Source organism: Capricornis sumatraensis, chromosome 2, assembly GCF_032405125.1.
Source record: "Capricornis sumatraensis isolate serow.1 chromosome 2, serow.2, whole genome shotgun sequence".
NCBI classification, from domain to species: domain Eukaryota; kingdom Metazoa; phylum Chordata; class Mammalia; order Artiodactyla; family Bovidae; genus Capricornis; species Capricornis sumatraensis.
Window position 1 is genome coordinate 158,039,733 of NC_091070.1, and position 21,851 is coordinate 158,061,583.

Below are 21,851 nucleotides of genomic sequence, written 5' to 3' on the forward strand. Positions count from 1 at the left end.
TATTAAAAAGCAGAGACATTACTTTGTCAACAGAGGTCCATCTAGTCAAAGCTATGGTTTTTCCAGTAGTCATGTATGGATGTGAGAGTTGGACTGTAAAGAAAGCTGAGCACTGAAAAATTGATGCTTTCAAACTGTGGTGTTGGAGAAGACTCTTGAGAGTGACTTGGACAGCAAGAGATCCAACCAGTCAATCCTAAGGGAAATCAGTCCTGAGCATTCATTGGAAGGACTAATGCTGAAGCTGAAACTCCAATACTTTGGCCACCTGATGTGAAGAACTGACTCACTGAAAGAGACCCTGATGCTGGGAAAAATTGAAGGTGGGAAGAAAAGGGGATGACAGAGGATGAGGTTTTTGGATGGAATCGCTGACTCAGTGGACATGAGTTTGAATAAACTCTGGGAATTGGTGATGAACAGGGAGGCCTGGCATGCTGCAATCCATGGGGTTGCAAAGAGTTGGACACAACTGAGCAACTGAACTGAACTGAACTAAGATACAGACTGAGAGGAAATACTCACATTATATTTGATAATAGTACAAATATAAAAGACTCCTACAAATCAGTAATAAAAAATAACCCAATAAAGGTGAACAAAAATCTTGAATAACACTTCATAAAGATATACATATGGGCCATAACTATTAAAACTGTGCTCAATAACATTGTTAGTTATCAGGGAAATGCAAATTAAAATCACAATGAAATGCCACTTCATATCTGTTAAAATAGCTTAAAAAAGGTGACTATAATAAATATTGGCAAAAATGTGAAGCAATTGGAACTCTAGTTACATTGCTGGTACAATCACTTTGAAGATGAATATAGCATTTTGTTATAAAATTAAAGGTATGTATATCCCCATGACCCAGCAATTCCACTTTGAGGTAAACAAATGAAAACAGGTTCATAAATGCCTTTTACAAGATTGTAGCAGCCTTATTTATAACAATCCCAAACTGCAAACTACCTAGATAGCTATCAAGAGGAGAACTGATGAATTGTGATATATTCATATAACTGAATATTACTCAGGAATAAAAGGGAGCAAAGTACTAAAAGAATGCAAGAACATGAATGAATCTAAAAAACATATATATTGAATAAAACAAGCAAGACACAAAGTAATATATAATGTATGATTGCATTTATATAAAGAACAAGAATAGGCAAAATTAACCTCTAGTGACTGGAATTAGAAAATGGTTATCTCAGTGTGCCTGTAGGTGGTGAGAAGGAGTGAAGGTAGTTTTGGTTGATGAACTGGAAAGGAATACAAACAAACTTTCTAGCTGATGTAAGTTTCTAAATCTTAGTTTTAGGTAGTGGCTTTATCGGTGTATATAATTGTCAAAACTCATGTTCTGAACATTTAATATCTGTTTTGTGCACTTTATTGAATGTAAATTTTAACTCAGTTTAAAAGTGACCTGTGGTGATCAGGAAATAAGTAGTTATTAAAGGCAAGCCTTTGATGAGAATGGCAGAAATGAATACAAACATTATGGGGTGGGTTTGATCTTTATCACTGTATTAAGAGGCTTGAAGCAAAATGCGATAAGCTCAAGAGCTGGATTGGATCCCTGGGCTGGGAAGATCCCCTGGAGGAGGGCATGGCAACCTACTCCAGTATTCTACCTGGAGAATCCCATGGACAGAGGAGCCTGGGGGGCTACAGTCCACAGTGTCCCAAATAGTTGAACACAACTGAGTGACTAAGCACAGCACAGCGGCCAGGAAGGCTTCTGTGATTGCCTTAAAAACATCTTCATGGGTTGCTGGGATGACATGGTGGTGTTGGTTTAGTCACTAAGTCATGTCCAATTCTTGCGACCCCATGGACTGTAGCCCACCAGACTCCTCTGTCCATGGGATTTCCCAGACAAGAATACTGGAGTGGGCTTGGAACTTCCTGACCCAGGGATCAAACCCACATCTCCTGCGTTGCAGGTGGTCTGTTGCATTGCAGGCAGATTCTTTACCGCTGAGCCAGCATACATATCTAAATCAAATATTAACGCTGTGAAGAGCTGAGTTACAAAGTAAGTTGAACAAACAAACTGACAAGGTGAAAAATTAAGGCACTGATTGAAAAGGAGTTGGATCTTGAGATTGTAGTGAAGCTGTCTGAATAGACTTAGATAATTCTGTCATCTTGATACACAGACCTTATAGAGCTTTGGACTTTCTGAAAAACTCCTCCTTCCCTGTGTTATGAAGCTGGTCCTGTCTTTTTTGAAAATTCTGAAATAACATTGACTGAGGAATTTACCTTCTCATAACTAACTCAGTGTTATCCTTTCTTTATCCTTCTAAACCAGTAGAAATATGTGAGCCATATACATAACTTTAAATTTTCTAGTAGCCACATTAAAAATAGTAAAAAATAGTTAAAGTATAATGATATATCCTTATTTAATTCCATACATTCAAAATACTATCATTTAAACATGTGTTCAATATAAAATTATTAATATATTATTCAGTCCATTTCAGTCACTCAGTCATGTCTGACTCTTTGTGACCCCATGGACTGCAGCACACCAGGCTTCCCTGTCCTTCACCAACTCCTGGAGCTTGCTCAAACTCAAGTCCATTGAGTCAGTGATGCCATCCAACCATCTCATTTTCTGTTGTCCCGTTTTCCTCCCACCTTCAATCTTTCCTAGCATCAGGGTTTTTTCCAATGAGTCAGTTCTTCAAATCAAGTGGCCAAAGTATTGGAGTTACAGCTTCAGCATCAGTCCTTCCAATGAATATTCAGAACTGATTTCCCTTAGGATTGACTGGTTTGATCTTGCAGGCAAAGGAGTCTCAAGAGTCTTCTCCATCACCATAGTTTAAAAGCCTCAGTTTTTCGGTGCTCAGCTTTCTTTATAGTCCAATTCTCACATCCATAAATGACTACTGGAAAACCATAGCTTTGACTTGATGGACCTTTGTTGACAAAGTAATGTCTCTGCTTTTTAATATGCTGTTTAGGTTGGTCATAGATTTTCTTCCAGGGAGCAAGCGTCTTTCATGGCTTGAAATGGAGTGTCTTTCATTTGCAGTTACCATCTGCAGTGATTTTGGATCCCCCCAAAATAAAGTCTGTCACTGTTTCCATTTTTCCCCATCTATTTGCCATGAAATGATGGGACTGGATGCCATGATCTTAGTTTTCTGAATGCTAAGTTTTAAGCCAACTTAATATGCAAAATCAGTGTGTATTTTGCACTTAAAGCATATCTCAATTAGAAATAGTCACATTTTAAATGTTCAATAGCTAAAGGTGACTAGTGTATTCTCCATATTGAACCAAAGTTTCTTAATGTCATCACTATAGACATTTAGCCTGAAAAAAAAATATATAGTTTTTGATGTGAGGGCTGTCCTGTTCATTTAAGGATGTTTAGCCGCATCCCTGGCTTCTACCCACTAGGTGCTGGTAGTACCCTCCCACACCTCCAGTTTTGATTAAAAAAAAAAAAAGTCAAGAACCACTAGTATAGATCTACAGTGTTGGCTCTCAGTATATTCTAGGGTGTAAGTAAAAAGTCTGGCCTAGGAGAAGGCTTTCACACAAAAATTAGCAAGACTTTGCTTATTTGTGCTGGCAGAAAGCTATGGAATACAATAATGAATTCCAATGGTGTTAGAACAGGCATGAAAGAATACAATTTTTGATGAGACAAATATTTTTAATGACTATACTTTACCAGAGACCATAGATTTATCATGAGCATCTGGGGTGATTCTAAAGATTTTCTTAGTCTTTTGGTTGAAACCTGAACTTAGTGGTGGCCTGCACTTAAATAAAGTTGAAGTGCTAGAACTCTCTCAATAGATTTTAGAGAATTGATTTAAAAGATTTAAGGAGATAGGATAGTTGGAACAGATTTATCATGTGCAACCCAGGCATCCATTTCCAAATATGTCCTGAAAAGGCCCGGAAGACATTCTCTTCACTAATGCATGGAGAAAATAGTGGAGAGGAGTGCCAGAATCCTTTCACAGCACTGTAGCTGCTATCCTCTAAGCCCAGGGATGAAATTAGGAGATTATGCCATTTAACGGGGTCCCCAATTCCCTACTAAACATAGTAGAATCCAAAATTGGCAGAGGTCAAATGACCACACTTAACCATCAGAGATGAGGTAGTTGTAGTTATGGTGATAGGTAGGAGGGCCAGAGCAGTAATTATAGTCATTTGACTAAGAGGCATCTTTAGCTGTGGATAATTGAATATGGTGTCCCTACAGTGAAATGGACAATCTACGTGATAATGAAAAATTGATAGATGTGATGAAGAGAGACCTAAACTTCATCACCTTAATGGAGATTTACAGTATCTTATCATTGGCTTCTTAACTCACGGCTATTAAAATAGGAAGCCCAGTTGGAAGCTTTGGAACTGCCTTTTCTACAGAAAGAGTAAACCAAAAGCAATACCATATTCCTGGGGAAATTCTAGTGATTAGTGCCAACAGCAAAGACTCAAAAAATGCAGGGTGGTGATTCTGACCACACTCCCATTTAATCTGCCATTTGACTTGTGTAGAAGATGAATGGGTTGTGTAAAATGTTGATTCCTAGCAATTCCTAGCACCTAATATGCAGATATCACTTTAACAAATGTCTTTTACTCATCCTAATGATATGGCAACCCACTCCAGTGTTCTTGTCTGGAGAATCCCAGGGACGGGGGAGCCTGATGGGCTGCCGTCTATGGGATTGCACAGAATCAGACACGACTGAAGTGACTTAGCAGCAGAAGCAGCATCCTAATATGCATGGAACAACGGAAACTATGCAGTTTCATTTGGAAGTGAGAGAATGAGGGAGAATTTATTTATGTAAAGCTTTGATAATTCTTTCACTCCCACTCATAATTTAGTGTGCAGGAACCATGATGATTTTATCACCTTATGGGACATCACTTTTGTCTACTCTATTTATGATATTGTGCTGACAGGGCCCGATGAGCAAGAAATAGCACATACCATAGATGCCTTGTGTAGTAAATTGTCTCTCATAGATGCTATGGACCTTGACACTATCTCATTCAAAGGCGGAATCCCTCACATTTGGGCTGACTCTCTGATATATTTTAGATAACAAAATGCAGCAGAAGAGATTCTGTGTAAGTTGTGTGGCCATAGAGCTGCAGTTTCTGCCTTTGTTGCTTGGAACACTTACTCTTGGGATACAGTTGCCATGAGGAAAAACTCAGGTATCACAAAGAGAGCCACATAGATAGAGGGGGAAGAGGTCTTAGACCAGTGAACCCACCAAGTCACTAGACATATAAAGTCATCATGGATAGTCCAGCTTCAGCAACAATCTGGTTGCAACTTAGTGAGAGACCCCAGGTACTGACACATGGACCAAAAAAAACATCCAGCTGAACCCTGCCTGAAGTTCAGAACAAATAAAACAGTGTTGTTTCAAACCACTAAGTTTGATAAAACAACAAAAGAAAACTAAAACAAATTGGAAAGAACACATACAATTTGGGGGTGATGGGGAGGGTGGTTTAAATTGTGACAACTGAGAGTTCTGAAACCTCACTGAGATTTCTGGGGTCCAAAGGGTCTGGGATATATTTGCTTATTCCCTCAAAATGAAAGTAGTTTCAATTTGCGTCCCTTTGGATCATGATGTTGCATTGGCTAGGGTCACTCATTCAGTTGTATTCACCTGGGAACAAGGCTGTGATTTGAAAGTCAACTGGCCCACAGGTCTAGCACCTCAGGTGAGAGGCTCAAACAGCGAGGATCTGGCTAAGTCTCCTTCCTCAGCAGGGTAATTTGATTTCTTATATGGTGCCTGGTTTCCAAGAAAGGAAAGCAGAACCTTCTAGGTCTCCCAAGGCCTAGGTCTGGAACCAGTCTAGGATCACTCTTTAACTACACTGTATTGTTCAAATTCAAGAGGAGGAAAAATAGACTCCATTTGTGACGTGTATACAGGTCTGAGAAGAATTGTTTGGAGGCCATCTTTGGAAACAGTTTATTGTACCACCAAGCTGTTTTTTAAATTGCTTTTTTACTTTGCTAAGTATTTCTATTCATCAAGTATCTTTAACCTATTATTTCATTGTTTGCTGTTTTACATTATAGTGTACATTTGGTGCCATGAGGGGAAAAAAACCCCCATAAATTTTATCTAACACTGCTGAGGGAAAAAAAACCAAACATAATTTTTATCCAACTCCACATTGTTGCATCCTACACACAAAAGTCCCACTAATGAGTTTAATGCTTATTAGGCATTTGATGTCTTAAAATGCTTTGCATCAGAGGTTTGCACGCTATGTCCCATAGGCCAAATCTATCCTGGTACTCATTTTTGTAAATAAATTTTAGTGGAGCACTGACAAGCCATGTGCTTATGTATCTTCTATGGCATCTTTTATGCAATAGTGACAGAGTTAAGTATGACAGAGGCTGTATAACCCACAAAATTGAAAATATTTACTGTGTGACCTTTTCAGAAAAAGTATACTGGCCTTTGCTTTAAGTTATGCAGAAATCCTTGGCAGATTGTTTCACAGGTGGTCAAGTATTTAATGATATTTGGGGAAATTGGGGGTTTTGATGGACTGGAATGTTTTCCCATTATGTAAAAATGGAATAAAAGATATTTCTATCCAAAAGTTCCCTATCCAACCAGATTTCAGGAACAGATTAGAGTCAGACGATGAGGGATGCCATATTTACTTTACCTGGACAATTCAGTTAAATAGGTCAATTTAAGAATTTTATGTAACCACTTTGAGATTTTTGTGAATGTTTCCTCTTGAATGTTTATCAGTTCAGTTCAGTCGCTCAGTGGTGACCGACTCTTTGCGACCCCATGAATCACAGCACGCCAGGCCTCCCTGTCCATCACCAACTCCTGGAGTTCACCCAAACTCCTGTCCATTAAGTCAGTGATGCCATCCAGCCATCTCATCCTCTGTTGTCCCCTTCTCCTCCTGCCCCCAATCCCTCCCAGCATCAGGGTCTTTTCCAATGAGTCAATTCTTCTCATGAGGTGGCCAAAGTACTGGAGTTTCAGCTTTAGCATCAGTCCTTCCAATGAACATCCAGGACTTCTCTCCTTTAGAATGGACTGGTTGGACCTACTTGCAGTCCAAGGGACTCTCTAGAGTCTTCTCCAACACCACAGTTCAAAAGCATCAATTCTTTGGTGCTCAGCTTTCTTCACAGTCCAACTCTCACATCCATACATGACCACTGGAAAAACCATAGCCTTGACTAGACGGACCTTTGTTAGCAAAGTAATGTCTCTGCTTTTGAATATGCTATCTAGGTTGGTCATAACTTTCCTTCCAAGGAGTAAGCATCTTTTAATTTCATGGCTGCAATCACCATCTGCAGTGATTTTGGAGTCCCCCAGAAATAAAGTCTGACACTGTTTCCACTGTTTCCCCATCTATTTCCCATGAAGTGATGGGATCAGACGCTATGATCTTCGTTTTCTGAATGTTGAGCTTTCAGCCACCTTTTTCACTCTCCTCTTTCACTTTCATCAAGAGGCATTTTAGTTCCTCTTCACTGTCTGCCGTAAGGGTGGTGTCATCTGCATATCTGAGGTTATTGATATTTCTCCCAGCAATCTTGATTCCAGCTTGTGCTTCTTTCAGCTCCCCGTTTCTCATGATGTACTCTGCATATAAGTTAAATAAGCAGGGTGACAATATACAGCATTTATACGGGTAGTAAACAACAAAACAACAACTTATAATACCAATACAACTTAAATAAGTATTTTTCTTAACAAAAGCCTAACTTCTGTGTACAGTTATTTTTCTAATTATGACAAGTTAGCAAAGTTAGCTAGAATCCTAGTTTAGTGCTAAAAAGGCCCCAAGAATTATGTTTCTTGGGCTTCCCAGGAGAGGGCTTCCCAGTGGCTCAGCAGTAAAGAATCTGATTGCTAATGTAGGAAACACAGGAGATTCGGGTTCAACACCTGGGTTGGGAAGATCCCTTGGAGTAAGAAATGGCCATCCATTCCAGTATTCTTGCCTGGAAAATCCCATGGACAGAGGAGACAGTCCATGTGGTGTTGCAAAGAGTCGGACAGGACTGAGACGAACCATGATACAGTTTATAAGCCATGCCGCAACTAGAATGTGTCCACAGCTGCTGGAGAAAGCCACTCTGTTTTCATCCCAGCTCAGACAAGGTTCACCAAGGGGGTACATAGAATGCTGAATATGGATTCTAATGTTGCGATTTTTACCTAGCTGTACAGTCTGAAACAAAAGCTTGTGGCTCAGAAAGGGCTTCCCAGGTAGTGCTAGTGGTAAAGAACCTACCTGCCAATGCAGGAGACATAAGAGAGGGGGTTCAATCCCTGGGTGGGGAAAATCCCCTAGAGGAGGGCATGACAACCCACTCCAGTATTCTTGCCTGGACAATCTCATGGACAGAGGAGCCTGGCGGGCTACAGTCCATTGGGTTGCAAAGAGCTGGACACGACTGAGGGACTGAGCATGCACGCTTGCCTCAATTCTACTTTTCCTTTTTTTTTTCAGGTGAGATTAGCTCAGAGAAGTTGACTTGCCAAAGGTCATGATCCATCAATTAGAGTAGGTACTTAAATGTGCAATTCCTAGTGCTTTTTAACATTTACATATATGGAAGTTAATGTATTGTGAACTTGTGCTGGGGCTGGTGGTGGGGATGGGGGAGCATTGCTGGAATCATCAATGGAAATTGTTCTTTAGTGAAACAAGTAAGAGTTATGCCACGATTAAACTGCTCAGTTGATAGTTTCTTTATTTGAGAACCTAATGTGATACTCACTATTTTTAACGTTAGGTTGAAGCGTTGGATAACTTTTTTGTTTTTTAACTTTTCCAAGTAGAATTTTGCCTTGTTCAATTTATAAAAGTATCAGATTACCAATTATCGGCGACCCGAAAGATGGCTGGGAGGTAGCCGTCAGGCTCTCGGACTTAACAGGACAAAACAGAAGCCCAGAGAATTACCTCGGATAAACGGCTTTCAGCTGTTTACATTTACAGCGAACTTTCTTCCAGTCGTGATTGCCTTGGTTTTTTTCAAATTTCCCCCTTTAAAAAACAAAAGGAGGGCACTTTTGATGATTCAAGCCTAGTGTCAGAAGATTTGGAATGCATCGGCCTTACTTCCCTTTCTGGGTGAACTCAACAGTTAAGACTCTTGGTAACTATACACAAGTGCTGGCCTTCTCTTAAAACAAAAGGTTGGGGGTGGGGGAGTTTACCGGGAGAAGCAACTCGGAGACAGGACGCTTCCCCCGTGCCCCGCCCCCTCACTCCTGACAACAGCAGCAGACGCCGGCGCTCGCTTTGCTGAACTCGGCCAATTGGCTGCGCCGCTGCGGGCGACCGAAGGGGCGGGGCGGCCGTTGCCAGAGAAGCTTCTTGCTGGTTACCAACCCGGTTTTGTCCCGCTTGCTCCCCGTTGGGCATTCTTCCACTCAGGCCGTTCTAGGAGTTCGCCTGCTTCCGGAGTCGCGTCCTTGCCTTCCTTCCTAGCTTTCATCCACTGTATCCTGCTCCCTGTTCCCTGCTGGCCCACCCAGGGCTGGGGAGCACAGGTATGGTCGCCAGGGTTTGCACTAACGTTCACCCAGCGTCAGCCTTCGGGGCCCTAGCGGACCGGGCGGCGGCCTGACGTCACGGCGGCGTGATGACGCAGTGGTGGAAGCGACGGTCTGCTTTTGGAGGGGGAAATTTTGGCTTTTGCGCGGAGGGTCGGTTACCGCGGGTGGCTTTAAGGGTCCTGGGTTGGGACCGTGGCCGTGGCCTTGGTGAGTTACGGAGGTGAAAGGCCCTCGCGTCCACCCAACACTAACCTCAGCCCCTTTCTGCTTACACCTCCCACTCGCATCCTTGACTTGGCAAAGGCAGCGAGGAAGGGTGTGGTCCCTGGAACAGCCTGCCAGATCTTAGTGAGTTGGGCTTGTCCAGGACGGAGACGTGATCCAGAAGGCTCTGGTAACGGCAGCGCTTCTTTAGGAAATACTGCTCCCTTTACGTATTCGGCTGATGTTGAAGTGCCCGCTATATAATATGCCAGACTCTAGTTGGCTCCGGGGCTCCTTTAGTAAAGAATACTTCAGGCCTCGGGAAATCATTCCTTTTCCAGGGCCCTAGATTTCCAGCCTCTATTCTTTAAAGTGTATGGTCTGGACACTTCACTAACTTATCTGGTTTCAGTTGCCTTATTTGTAAAATGAGGGATAAGTCACTTTCGAGTGGTTGTAATAAGATTTAAGTTAACCAATGTCAGGTTTTGAGTAGGTGGTCGATAAGTGGTGCTTGTTCAGTGAGAAAACCACAGCCAGACTTTGGCTGGTGTTGGGGAGAAAATATTGCAAAGACAAAGTTTCCCTATCACCTCACACACAGGTTTCCGTTGTTTTTGGATGAATGAAGGCTTCCTTGATGGTTCAGTGAATGAGATTCTTGGAGTAGTTTTAAGTACCACTTGGTTGGTTATGGTTTAAGGAATAGACTGCAGAAAGCCTGTCTACTTTTAAAATGAGTTTAATAACCCTCCTGCTTACAATAAGATTGTCACGGTCATGTTTGTTATGGTCCTTAACAGCTAGGTATCCATTTTCTTGCTTCTCTTTTTCTTATTTCAAAATTGGTGTGTATTAGTAAGGTAGTTTTTGCATCGAAAACTCCCAAAGTATGAGAAAATGGCTTTGTTTATACCGCTGCTAATCACTGCTTAGTTTGTGCAAATGACTGAGGCCCTAGAAGCTGGGTATAGTAATGAGGTTAACATAACATCTATTCCCTTGGGCACGGTTCTGTTGGAAGTCAATGATCCCCGGGGCCCTGGCTTAGTAGAACTCAGTCAGTTTTTTACTACATTGAAGATGATTTGTAATAATTCTACAAGAATGATTTTTGAAAGAATTATTTTGAAGTTGATTTGATTCTGTACAGATAACTCTGAGAAGGAAAAAATAATACATTTATTTTTTAAAGGTTTTTTTTGATATGGACAGTTTTTGAAGTTTTATTGAACTTGTTACAATGTAGCTTTTGTTTTATGTTTTGTTTTGTTTGGCCATGAAACATGTGGGATGTTAGCTCCCTGACCAGGAATTGAACCCATACTGCCTGCATTGGAAGGTGAAGTCTGAATCACTGGACAGCAAGGGAAGTCCTAATACACACTTTTAAAAGATTTTCTTCAAACTGGTCTAAGTTAATTTTTTACTTTACGGGATAAGCGGTCATTTTCTGCAACTTAAATGTTGAGCATCCATTCAGATGGTCATGAGTAAATGAGGGGTTACATTTGATCATTTCCATACTGATCTCTTGCTTTTCCTATATTCTGATTCCTTCATTGTTTTCCGTGGGGTTTTGTTTGTTTTAATCACCAGCAGGAGCAACTTTTGATTTTTTCAAAAATTTTTGTTGCAAAACATTGTTGAAATTTCATCTCTCAGGATCTATTTCTACTCTCCTCCATATGCCTAGTCTATTTTCCAAAACACCACTGGGTTTCTCTTTAAAAGATGCACTTCTGATCTGGCATTCTCCTGCTTAAAATTATTTAATGGTCTGCCTTAACCTTTTGGGAAAAAACTCAAACTCTTGAACTTTGCATAGAATTACTGCTTTCATGTGTCCAGTCAGTCTCATCTTTTGCCAAGTGCCCTTTCAAATCATGTTCTGTCATGATTCCTTGTTCTTGCTGGTACTTTACTCTCTATCTGGAATGCCTTTTTCTTTTCCCTTTTGCCAGCCTCAGATGCTGCTGGACTCTACTGTGGATTTACCTCTGGGAAGTCTCCCAGGATCCTGCTCGTTGCTTTCAGGGTACCCAGTGAGTCCCTTACAACCGTTAGCACACTGGATTTTAGTTGTCTGCTCTCTGTCTTCTCTGGGGCTTCCTAGGTGATGCTAGTGGTAAAGAACCTGATTGTCAATGCAGGAGACATGACACATGGGTTCGAGCCCTGGGCCAGGAAGATCCCCTGGGGAAGAGCCTGGCAACCCACTCCAGTATTCTTGCCTGGAGAATGCCATGGACAGAGGTATCTGGTAGGCTGCAGTCCATAGGTTCACAGAGTCGGATACAACTGAAGTGACTTAGCACGCTCACAGTCTTCTCTCAATTTAGACTTGTCTGTGTCTTCAAGGAGGTCAGTCTCACTCATCCTTTATTTCCTTGTACAGAACAGTTTTCATTTTTAAAATATAAACTGATTTTATAAGAGTATTATTAAAACACAGAAGTTTGTATGTTACTTTCAGCTGTGTAAATTCTTATATTTTAGTATCTGCTGGCTTTTGCTTCAAAACTGAGTTCCACCACTTCCTTACTTATAAACTTGAGCAAGCTATTTAACCTTTCTAAAACTTGGTTTCTTCATGTGTAGCTTTGGGATGTTAATAGAAACTGTGCAGGGTTTTTGTGAGGTGATGTTATAAGGTAAGTTAATGCCCTGTTGGTAAATGGCAGCATGTCCTCATGCTGTTCATGTGTTGAAGGGAAAGAAAATGTTTTATTTTTATTTGATGAAAGGATACTGACTATTTAGGGTGAAATGGTACTCTGAAGACTTTGGTCCAATCTTCTGGGTAATTGGGTTCTCTATGAGGCCCACTTGATCTCTTAACTGTTTCTGGTTGAATAATAAATTATTTGCTCACCATCACTTATATATTGGAACCTAACCTATGCCTCTCACTGTATTATGTAATTTTTGAGGGTAAAGAGTGACGAGTATATTGCCCTCACAGATTTAGTAGGCATTTAAAATATTACTGTTTATATTGCAATTAAATTCTAAACTGTATAGTTCTGAAAATATTATTAGATGTTTAGGATTCTTGGTGGACTGAATCAGTCAGAGGAATATTTTGAGAAGGAGGGAGGACTTGTGCCTTGAAAATATGTATGTATCCTTTATTTACAAATCAGACACTCTTCCTGTCAACTTTTTCCTCGATATTATCCAATCTGCAACCCTTTTATTTTTAAATTCCTTTATTCATTGGACAAAAGCATTAGCTAATTTTCAAAGTTAATCTCTCTATATATAAAAAAAGTTGTTTTTTTTTTTTTTCAATTTTGATAGCTTTCACTCATAAGATCTGTTTTCCATCTCTGGCTATTTTTACTCTAATTCCAAATACCTTTTTTTTTTTTTTGCTATGGAGTCCAAAAAGCTATACAATTACATCTCTAGTAAACTTTTGACTAGTGTTTAGTGAGTGAAATGAATAGCATTTCTGTATCTACTTGATGTTCTTTGCTGAATATCTCATAGTGAATATTTCAGTATAAGCTGCATGCTTTTGTTTGACGCTAAGTGGGAACTAGTTTTCCAAGGGTTAGTATTTGGCAAAACAAAATGAAACATGCAAGATTCATATGCTTTTCTCTCCAAAGAGGTTAGTTTTGAATGTATATTTGAAGCTGATTAATTTGTATAGAACAATATAGGTGCTGTGGAAGGTCATGGACTGTGAGCTTTCCTTTCTGTGATCATGGCAGCATCATGGTCCCTGAACAGCCATCGCTCAAATGCTTCTTATTGGCCAAAATGGAACATAGTTTAGTGAATGTAGCTGAGTTGCCAGAAACCCATGACCACTCCTGGAAAAGGCTTTAAATATATGCCTTTTGGGTAGAAGACTGAAAGTCATTTCTATATAGGAAATTTAATTCTTTAACCATTAAAAATATTTAAATATTGCTATTCTTTAGGGATTTGATCATTAAAAGTATGTGTGCAGGATATATGTCTTTGTTTCACCACGAGCAAATTGGACAAAAGTTTAATACATTTGTAAATTGGCAGTTTATTCTACATAATTGATAACATTTCCTTGTGAAATATCTGCTCTTTTTCCATGCAAGAATACATTTGGTGCACCAAAATGATAGCTTTTTCTTTTTTTTATAAAGGCAAGACTTTTTATGTTAAAGAAAATTATTACATTTTTCAGCATACATATGTTTCTGCTTATAGTATCATCACAACACAAAAATAGTGGAGTACCTTGGAACCTCTCAATATTTTGAGAAGTTCCTGTATTCGTATATATTATAAGTGAATAATCCATATTCGTTTCCCACAAAGCCAAGCAAGAACTCATTTAAAGTACTAATACCAAGCTGAATTAAAAAAATATATATTTCTTTTTCTTTATTTTTTTGCCTGCATGGAGTCTTAGTTGCCACATGTAGGGTCTTCGTCACTGCACGCAGGATCTTTAATTGAGGCATTTGGGATCTGGTTGCCTGGTGGCTCAGACGGTAAAGCGTCTGCCCGAAATGCGGGAGACCTGGGTTCGATTCCTGGGTTGGGAAGATCCCCTGGAGAAGGAAATGGCAATCCACTCCAGCACTCTTGCCTGGAAAATCCCATGGACGGAGGAGCCTGATAGGCTACAGTCCATGGGGTCGCAAAGAGTCGGACATGACTGAGCAACTTCACTTTCTTTCACTTCACTTTCCCTGACCAGAGATTGAACCCAGGCCCCCTGCATTGAAAGTGTGGAATCTCAGCCATTGGACACACGGAAGTTCTCAAACTGAATCTTACCTCATAAAATGTTTTCAATGAATTGAGAATCCTTATCCTCTTATACTGGTTTGTAAACTTTTGTTTTCGATATATGAACTATTGTTCTTTTAGTGATCCCCTAAAAGATGACTCAGGGGTGAATAGTTATAAAAAGCATCAGTTTTAATTCATCATATTTCTAAATTACGCCAAGCCTTGAGCCCTCTCCTTCAGTTATTGCTTAGCTTTTACAAGGCTTATAGGTGCTGAGGATTCTAGTAAAGAAGAAATTTTTCTTGAGATTCTGTTGTACAGAGAGACAGATATTTAAACAAGTTAATGGACAAATAATAAGTACCAAAACTGAGCAAATGAGTAGGTGATAATTTCCTTGATTGCAGTGACTTATCCAAGCATATTCGTTTTCATCTTTAGGTTTGGTTTTTCATTGATTTTGTATATTCATGAAAGAAAGTGAAAGTGAAGTCTCTAAGTCATGTCTGACTCTTTGCGACTCTGTGGACTGAGGCCCACGAGGCTACTCTGTCCATGGGATTCTCCAGGCAAGAATACTGGAGTGGGTTGCCATTTTCTTCTTCAGGGGATCTTCCCAACCCAGGGATCGAACTCCGGTCTCCCACATTGTGGGCAGACTCTTTACCCTCTGAGCCACCAGGGAATGCCTGTATATTAATCTTAAAAAAATTTTTCCTGGACTGCCAATAGCTCAAAATATTGTTATGCCCTAATAACAGATGTTGCATATTTGTAGCAGTCACATAGATCATCTTAGACTATATGTATCTTATTCTGCATTTCCATTTTGACATGAGTTGCTAGTGTTTAAAAAATATGAGCATGCTTTCATTGGCCTATAGCCTAAATATCTCTCTGATATATAGAACCTTCAGACAAAAAAGAGATACAATTTTTACAGACATTTTAAATGATTTCTGAACTGCTAATTAAATATTGTGAATACTTTTCAACCTTTAATCTCACATCTATCTAAAGATCTGAAAATTCTTGAACATATGTATTTTATGATACAGAAAATTAAAAATAAATTACAAGGAGGTAAAGTATCTCTGCAAAAATGCAGAAGACCTTAAGTAGGATGTTTGATTTTGTATAAACAGAATTAGGGAGACACATGTCCATATATTAGAATTGTGAAAATACAGTCCTAATGATTGCCAGAGCACTAATTCATTACTTAAAATGGAGTAGCTTTGAAGAAATTCATAAATGTCATAAATTTAAAATTCACATTTTAAAATGACATCTCCAAATTTGAGAGAAAACAATTAGAGTATTTAGTAAGACTTAGATGTAATATCATCTGCCCATTCAGTATCACCAAAGAATACCCTAGATTGAACTTTTTTTAAAAACTAGGATTTGTAGAAATAAGTGAATTTAATGTTGAAAAGTCTACTTTTAAAAAAACCTTTATCTTTGCAGCTACTGTTGCCAAATACTTTCAAAAGTATCTTAAATGTTTACTGTTATAGGCATGAATAACATTCATTTCTTATTGACTAGATCTAACAAAATTGAAATTGATAGTTATGCCATGACTTTTATGTCCAGTTTCTAGTCTGTTTGGATCAAGATATTATTTTAATAGTTAAAGAAATAGACTAATAGTAATTTATACATTCTTGTGAGTATGTAGAAAATAGTCTTTTTGGAAACTGGCAGTTGGCAATTGTTGAATGATTGTGCTGTGCAATTTTGATACAATTTTAAATGAGTAGCAGCTACAATTTGAGTTTTGTCTGTGAAATATTTTTCTTTTATGCATCTTTAGGATTTTTATCTTATAGGGTAATAACAAAAAAAGAATCTACTGAAATGTTTAATAATGAAAATATTTCCTAGGTTTCAGCTTATGTGGAGAACTTGCTGTGGAAGCCACCTATAAATCCATTTAATTTATGGAGGAGACTGCAAGTGATGGAAATGATTCAGAAGAACTCTTTTCCCGTTTTGAAAGTAGATCAGAGAAAGAACATTTACCAGAGGATGCCAGTGAAAGTCATCTCAGCTGGTATTCTCAACAATAGCAGGGGATAACTTAATTTTCTTGATTTCAGGGTTTCATATTTTGTCCATATTGTAAACTATTTGAATCAAATATAGCATTCTTTCAAGGATATCATCTAACAGTCTAGTAATTAATATTTACTTAATTTGATTACAAAGTACTCATGTAGCAGAATGTGGCTGTTTTGAAATTTTAATGACAGCAATTAAAATTGAAAAGATTACATATAAAAATTTATAAAGTATATACCTTTTTACCTAAGGTAAATGAAAATATAAATACCATGTAATATTGGAAATATAGTTAATGAATACTAATTCACTGTCATTTGGTATATTGCTAGCTAAAAGATACCTGTCATACTTTGCTTCTTTGGTATGGGGATGCACTTGTATTTTGTATGACTCATTGCTCCTCAAAGTGACAGTCTTAAAATACCGTGGTTGTTGCTATGGATGGTATAGTGCAGCTTCTAGTTATAAGTGAAAATAATGTTTGATCATATATAATTATTTTTGACTTTCTGTACATGGTTTTTAATGATAATTGTCTTTCGTAGGCAGCATCTTCCTTAGGCCCATCATTTTAAGCCAGTGGTACTTAAGAATACAATGTATTTCTTAGAGACATAGCCTCTAAGATGCTATGTCTAAGCATGCCTCTAAGATGCCTCATTGTTGTTGAGCCATTATATTATGTACCATAGAAGAAAAGTGGTGTCAATTAAAGACACAGTGCTTTCTTGGAATGCTTGGAATTTTATTTATAAATAGTGTAAAAGCCCCTTCAAAGTTATACTTAGATTTTTGTCCAAATGACTCTGCTCATATAAAGATTAAATGAAATAAATTAGTGAAGGTATTCTCAAAGCTTCTTTATACTCAAAATCCAACTTCTTTGAGTCACTTTTTAACTCAGAGTTCTCTCTGCTATTAGGAGTATTAGTGAAATGGTATTTCTTAAGCATATCTATATCTGAAATGAAAATTATTGGTGATGGGCTCTTACTTACAGTATGCAGAAAGCCTACCTTGGAATCTTGCTTCCAGAATGTTGCTAAACATTCTTACTTCAACAGCTCCTTCAAGCCACTCTTTCAAGCCCTCTATGTGACCCTTCTTTGCTAGAGGTTAAAAAAGTGCTGTATCCCATCTCTGGGATATTCTTCATACTATTTGATGCTCATTCTATAAGTTTTGGACATGTACAGGAGAGACAGCACAAGACGGCTTCCAGACTGACAAAGATTATTAAGAAGCATCCCTATTTCAGGATGTAAAAGTATGAACTCTTGTCTACTCCCAAAAATGTATTTTACAGTGATACACAGTAGTGTAGATAAAACATAACCAAGAAAGCAAATATTACCAGTTTCACTTTAAATGATAATGTTTTATAAAACCAAATGTGAAGAATTTTTAGGGGTCTGGAGAAGTTTAGTTTTTTGTGTTTCATTTGTTTCGCTTACACATTCTTCTGGAGGAATTTTTTTGTGAAGAACAATAGATTTCAAGAAAGGATTGGGAATAAGGGCTAGAAAGTCAGATCTTTTGTTTTTGGACTAGGGAGAAGGGAGGGAAGAAAAGACGCACATTCACATAAATCATTTTACAAACTGGAGAACAGATGTTGAATAATTATCAAATAGTAGAGTGCTATATTGCTGCTGGTAGTCTTCATATCTTAACATTTTAGAAACTGTCTTACCATTTATAGTAAAGTGTAGAAAAAATATGGAAATACAGAAAAAATTCATACGTTTTCAGTGACAGTTTAGTGTTAAATTTTGCAGAGCAATTTATGGAACTGTAATACTTAATCAGGCTATGCTTAGTTTGCACAAAAAAGGATAACAAATTTATGTAACAGTTTTAACTTAAATTTTCTTTGTGCATAGTCTAAAGCAGGACATCCAAAATGAGAAGACCGAATTGGAAGCATTGTTTAAGGAAGCCGAGTTAGCAACTTGTTCTGCAGAATTACTTCTGCCATTATTTAAGGACACCATTGAAGAGATTAGTTTTGAAAATGTGAGTACTTGACTAGTGAACATCTAATAAAATGAGGAGCTACGATAATACTCAGAATGCATTTACTGAGGTCTCATATCTTACAGTAATTATGTTCACAGACTGGTATTTGATATAAAAAATGCAAGTTTATCAGTGTTCTTTTTTCCTATGTCATTAATTGCAATTCTTTTCGTCAAAGATAATCTCAGGAATGCACCTGATAAGAGGCCAAGCTAGAAACTGTGTACCTTGGTGCTTGACTTACCTGGAGTTGAACTAGAGCCAACTTCTCTCAAGAGTGAATTTAAAATATTCTGAGAGATGAAATATATTTTCTATAGTACTATGTGGAATAAAAACCTCTATTCTAAAATTACAGTGTACTAAAGTTTGAGTTAAGGGCAAAAAATAGATTGTATAATATTAGTTTTATTATAATAAATTCCTGAAATACTTTAGGGTTTAAGCCCTTATTTTGATTTCATTTTACTTTAGTGTACCACGTAACAAATACTATTCACTGCTATAAACTTGGCAAATTTTACTACTACTATGTGCAAAAGAGGGCGTCCCTGGAGGCTCAGTGGTAAAGAACCCACCTGCCAATACAGGAGACCCGTGTTTGATCCCTGGATTAGGAAAATCCCCTGGAGTAGGAAATAGCAACTCACTCCAGTATTCTTGGCTGGAAAATCCCATGGACAGAGGAGCCTTGTGGGCTACAGTCCATGAGGTTGCAAAGAGTTGGATATGATTTAGTGACTAAACAACAGCAACATGTGCAAAAGAATGATTTTTTTTACTGGGAAAAAGTATTCTTTGCTAATAGTAGCATTACATTTTAGAGTGTCTTAATGCAATGTCTTAAAATGTGTTTGTGGCTCTTATATTTTGTCAGGCTAATCTTTTCTGCATCCAATTTGAAAATTTCTAAACAGATGGAAATATTAACAATAGAATTAGATACTTAAGCGTGTAAAACAAACTTTAGAACATCTTAGAAAGACAGAATATCAACAAGTAAGAAATACTAAGCACTATTTCAATAGTGATATTTCTCACTCGAAGGGTATATTGGTTCTTGAACTGTAGAAATTAAAATATTGGTATATTTGAAATGGAAATGATTCTTGAATTTTTGTTTGAAATGACAATCATTAACCCCCACTTTCAGTGTTTCATGGGTAGTTTTACATGAAAGCAGCATATTTTATAGAAAATATATTTTTTTCTTTTCAATTTCAAGAACTTTCATTATTTGTTTTACTTGATTTCAGTTGATTACTATAAAAAAAACTCTTGGAATTTAAGCTCTTGTATTCATTTTTATTTATGCATTTATATATTCCTTTCTTAATGGTTTTATTTTGATCTAATTCACATACCATACAGTTCACTGGTTCAAAGTGTGCAATTCAGTGATTTTTGGTATATTCACAGAATTGTATAGTTATCACCATCAGCCTTAGAGCATTTTCGTAACTACAAATAGAAACCCTTTGCCCTTTAGAATTTTGCTTCTCATCCCCATCTACCCTTTCTTTGTCCCTTATCTGCTTTTTCTGTATCTATGGATTTGCTCATTTCACATATTTTTTTATCAAGTGAGTGAAAGTCGCTCAGTTGTGTCCCACTCTTTGTGACCTCATGGACTATATAGTCCATGGAATTCTCCAGGCCAGAATACTGGAGTGGGTAGCTTTTCCCTTCTCCAGGGGTCTTCCCAACCCAGGGATCAAACCCAGGTCTCCCACATTGTAGGCAGATTCTTTACCAGCTGAGCCACAAGGGAAGCCCAAGAATAGTGGAGTGGGTAGCCTATCCCTTCTCCAGTGGATCTTCCTGACCCAGGAATCGAACCAGTGTCTCCTGCATTGCAAGCGGATTCTTTACCAACTGAGCTATCAGGGAAGCCCTGATATTTTATATAAATAGAATAATATGGTATGTGTGACCCTCAAAGTGAATAAATATTCTCTGCATTCTCATTTAAAATATCTACATGGAATTCTTTTATTGATTTGCTATAATTCTTTAAAACATTTCTTTTTGCTAGACTTTAGACTGCTTAAAATTTTTACCTGTTTACAAAAAGCATTGTGAGCCTCCTTTGTATACAAGGTTCTTGTGATTTTTATGTCATTGGCTTGTACTTTATGAGGCATTATTTAGAAATTAATTTTATAAATTGTGGACAAAAATTGATTTGGAACATTTAAGCAAAAATCTTTCTGGTTTTTAACTTTAAAAAGCTGAACTACGCATAGTAGTTGTCCATATTAATTTCCTTGGAAGACAGCTGTGGTCACCACTATATGCTGCGCCACATTAGTTTCTTCAGTTCAGTTCAGTTCAGTCGCTCAGTCGTGTCTGACTCTTTGCGACCCCATGAATCGCAGCACGCCAGGCCTCCCTGTCCATCACCAACTCCCGGAGTTCACTCAGATTCACGTCCATGGAGTCAGTGATGCCATCCAGCCATCTTATCCTCTGTCATCCCCTTCTCCTCCTGCCCCCAATCCCTCCCAGCATCAGAGTCTTCCAGTAAGTCAACTCTTCGCATGAGGTGGCCAAAGTACTGGAGTTTTCAGCTTCAGCATCATTCCCTCCAAAGAAATCCTGGGGCTTAAGTGATGCTTAATCCACTTTCTGCTATTGTGTAGAGAAATATAGCTTGTGAACACTGATTTATAACTTCTTTTTTCCACAGAGAGGGGAAAGTTTATTCAACTTGTTAGAGAAACTAACTGATAATGAAAGTGAAAACATTGTAAGTCTTTTATGCTTGGAAGTCTAGTTTTCTGAATTTTTTTGTTTATATGCTGGTCAGTTTTATAAAATTAGCCAACATTACCCAAGTTGTGATATTTCTAACTTTTACATTTTATTTATTGAAGAATCTTAAGAACAAAGTACTTGAAAAGGAGACCTATATCCAAGAACTTTCTTCTTTGTTTCAGAATGAAAAGGTAAGCAAATTTTGACCTTAATTCATCATATTTTCTTAATATTGACTCCTTCTTTACCTTCTTTCCATGTTGGCCTCCTATTTATCCTCATAAATAGACACAACGTTTTTTAGGTTATTTGGACACTTCCCCCAGTTTTATATCAAATATAATATCCTAATTTTCTAAAGTTGTTTTTTCTTTTAGATTTTTATGATGCTTCATTCGGGGTACTTGGCATAAGTCAGGATCCTATGTATAAATATATATTTCAGTTTTAGTATAAATTAAGGTATTTCTGTATTTGTAG

General features: G+C 38.0%; 2 protein-coding genes across 2 annotated transcripts in view; one reads left to right on the plus strand and one right to left on the minus strand.

Moving 5' to 3' along the window:
• The window catches only part of CLCA2 (chloride channel accessory 2), a 75,212-nt gene extending 65,756 nt beyond the window's left edge, over positions 1 to 9,456 (minus strand). Inside the window, exons 1-2 of the mRNA XM_068961179.1 lie at positions 9,249 to 9,456; positions 8,906 to 8,957 (exon numbers count right to left, since the gene is read on the minus strand). Of these exons, the coding sequence (XP_068817280.1) occupies positions 8,906 to 8,957; positions 9,249 to 9,456 (260 nt within the window). The remainder of the gene's footprint in view (positions 1 to 8,905; positions 8,958 to 9,248) is intronic.
• A 244-nt stretch (positions 9,457 to 9,700) lies between these two features.
• The window catches only part of ODF2L (outer dense fiber of sperm tails 2 like), a 37,030-nt gene continuing 24,879 nt past the window's right edge, over positions 9,701 to 21,851 (plus strand). Inside the window, exons 1-5 of the mRNA XM_068964069.1 lie at positions 9,701 to 9,797; positions 16,416 to 16,584; positions 18,479 to 18,611; positions 21,304 to 21,363; positions 21,491 to 21,562. Coding sequence (XP_068820170.1) covers positions 16,472 to 16,584; positions 18,479 to 18,611; positions 21,304 to 21,363; positions 21,491 to 21,562 — 378 coding nt within the window. The 5' untranslated portion in view covers positions 9,701 to 9,797; positions 16,416 to 16,471. The remainder of the gene's footprint in view (positions 9,798 to 16,415; positions 16,585 to 18,478; positions 18,612 to 21,303; positions 21,364 to 21,490; positions 21,563 to 21,851) is intronic.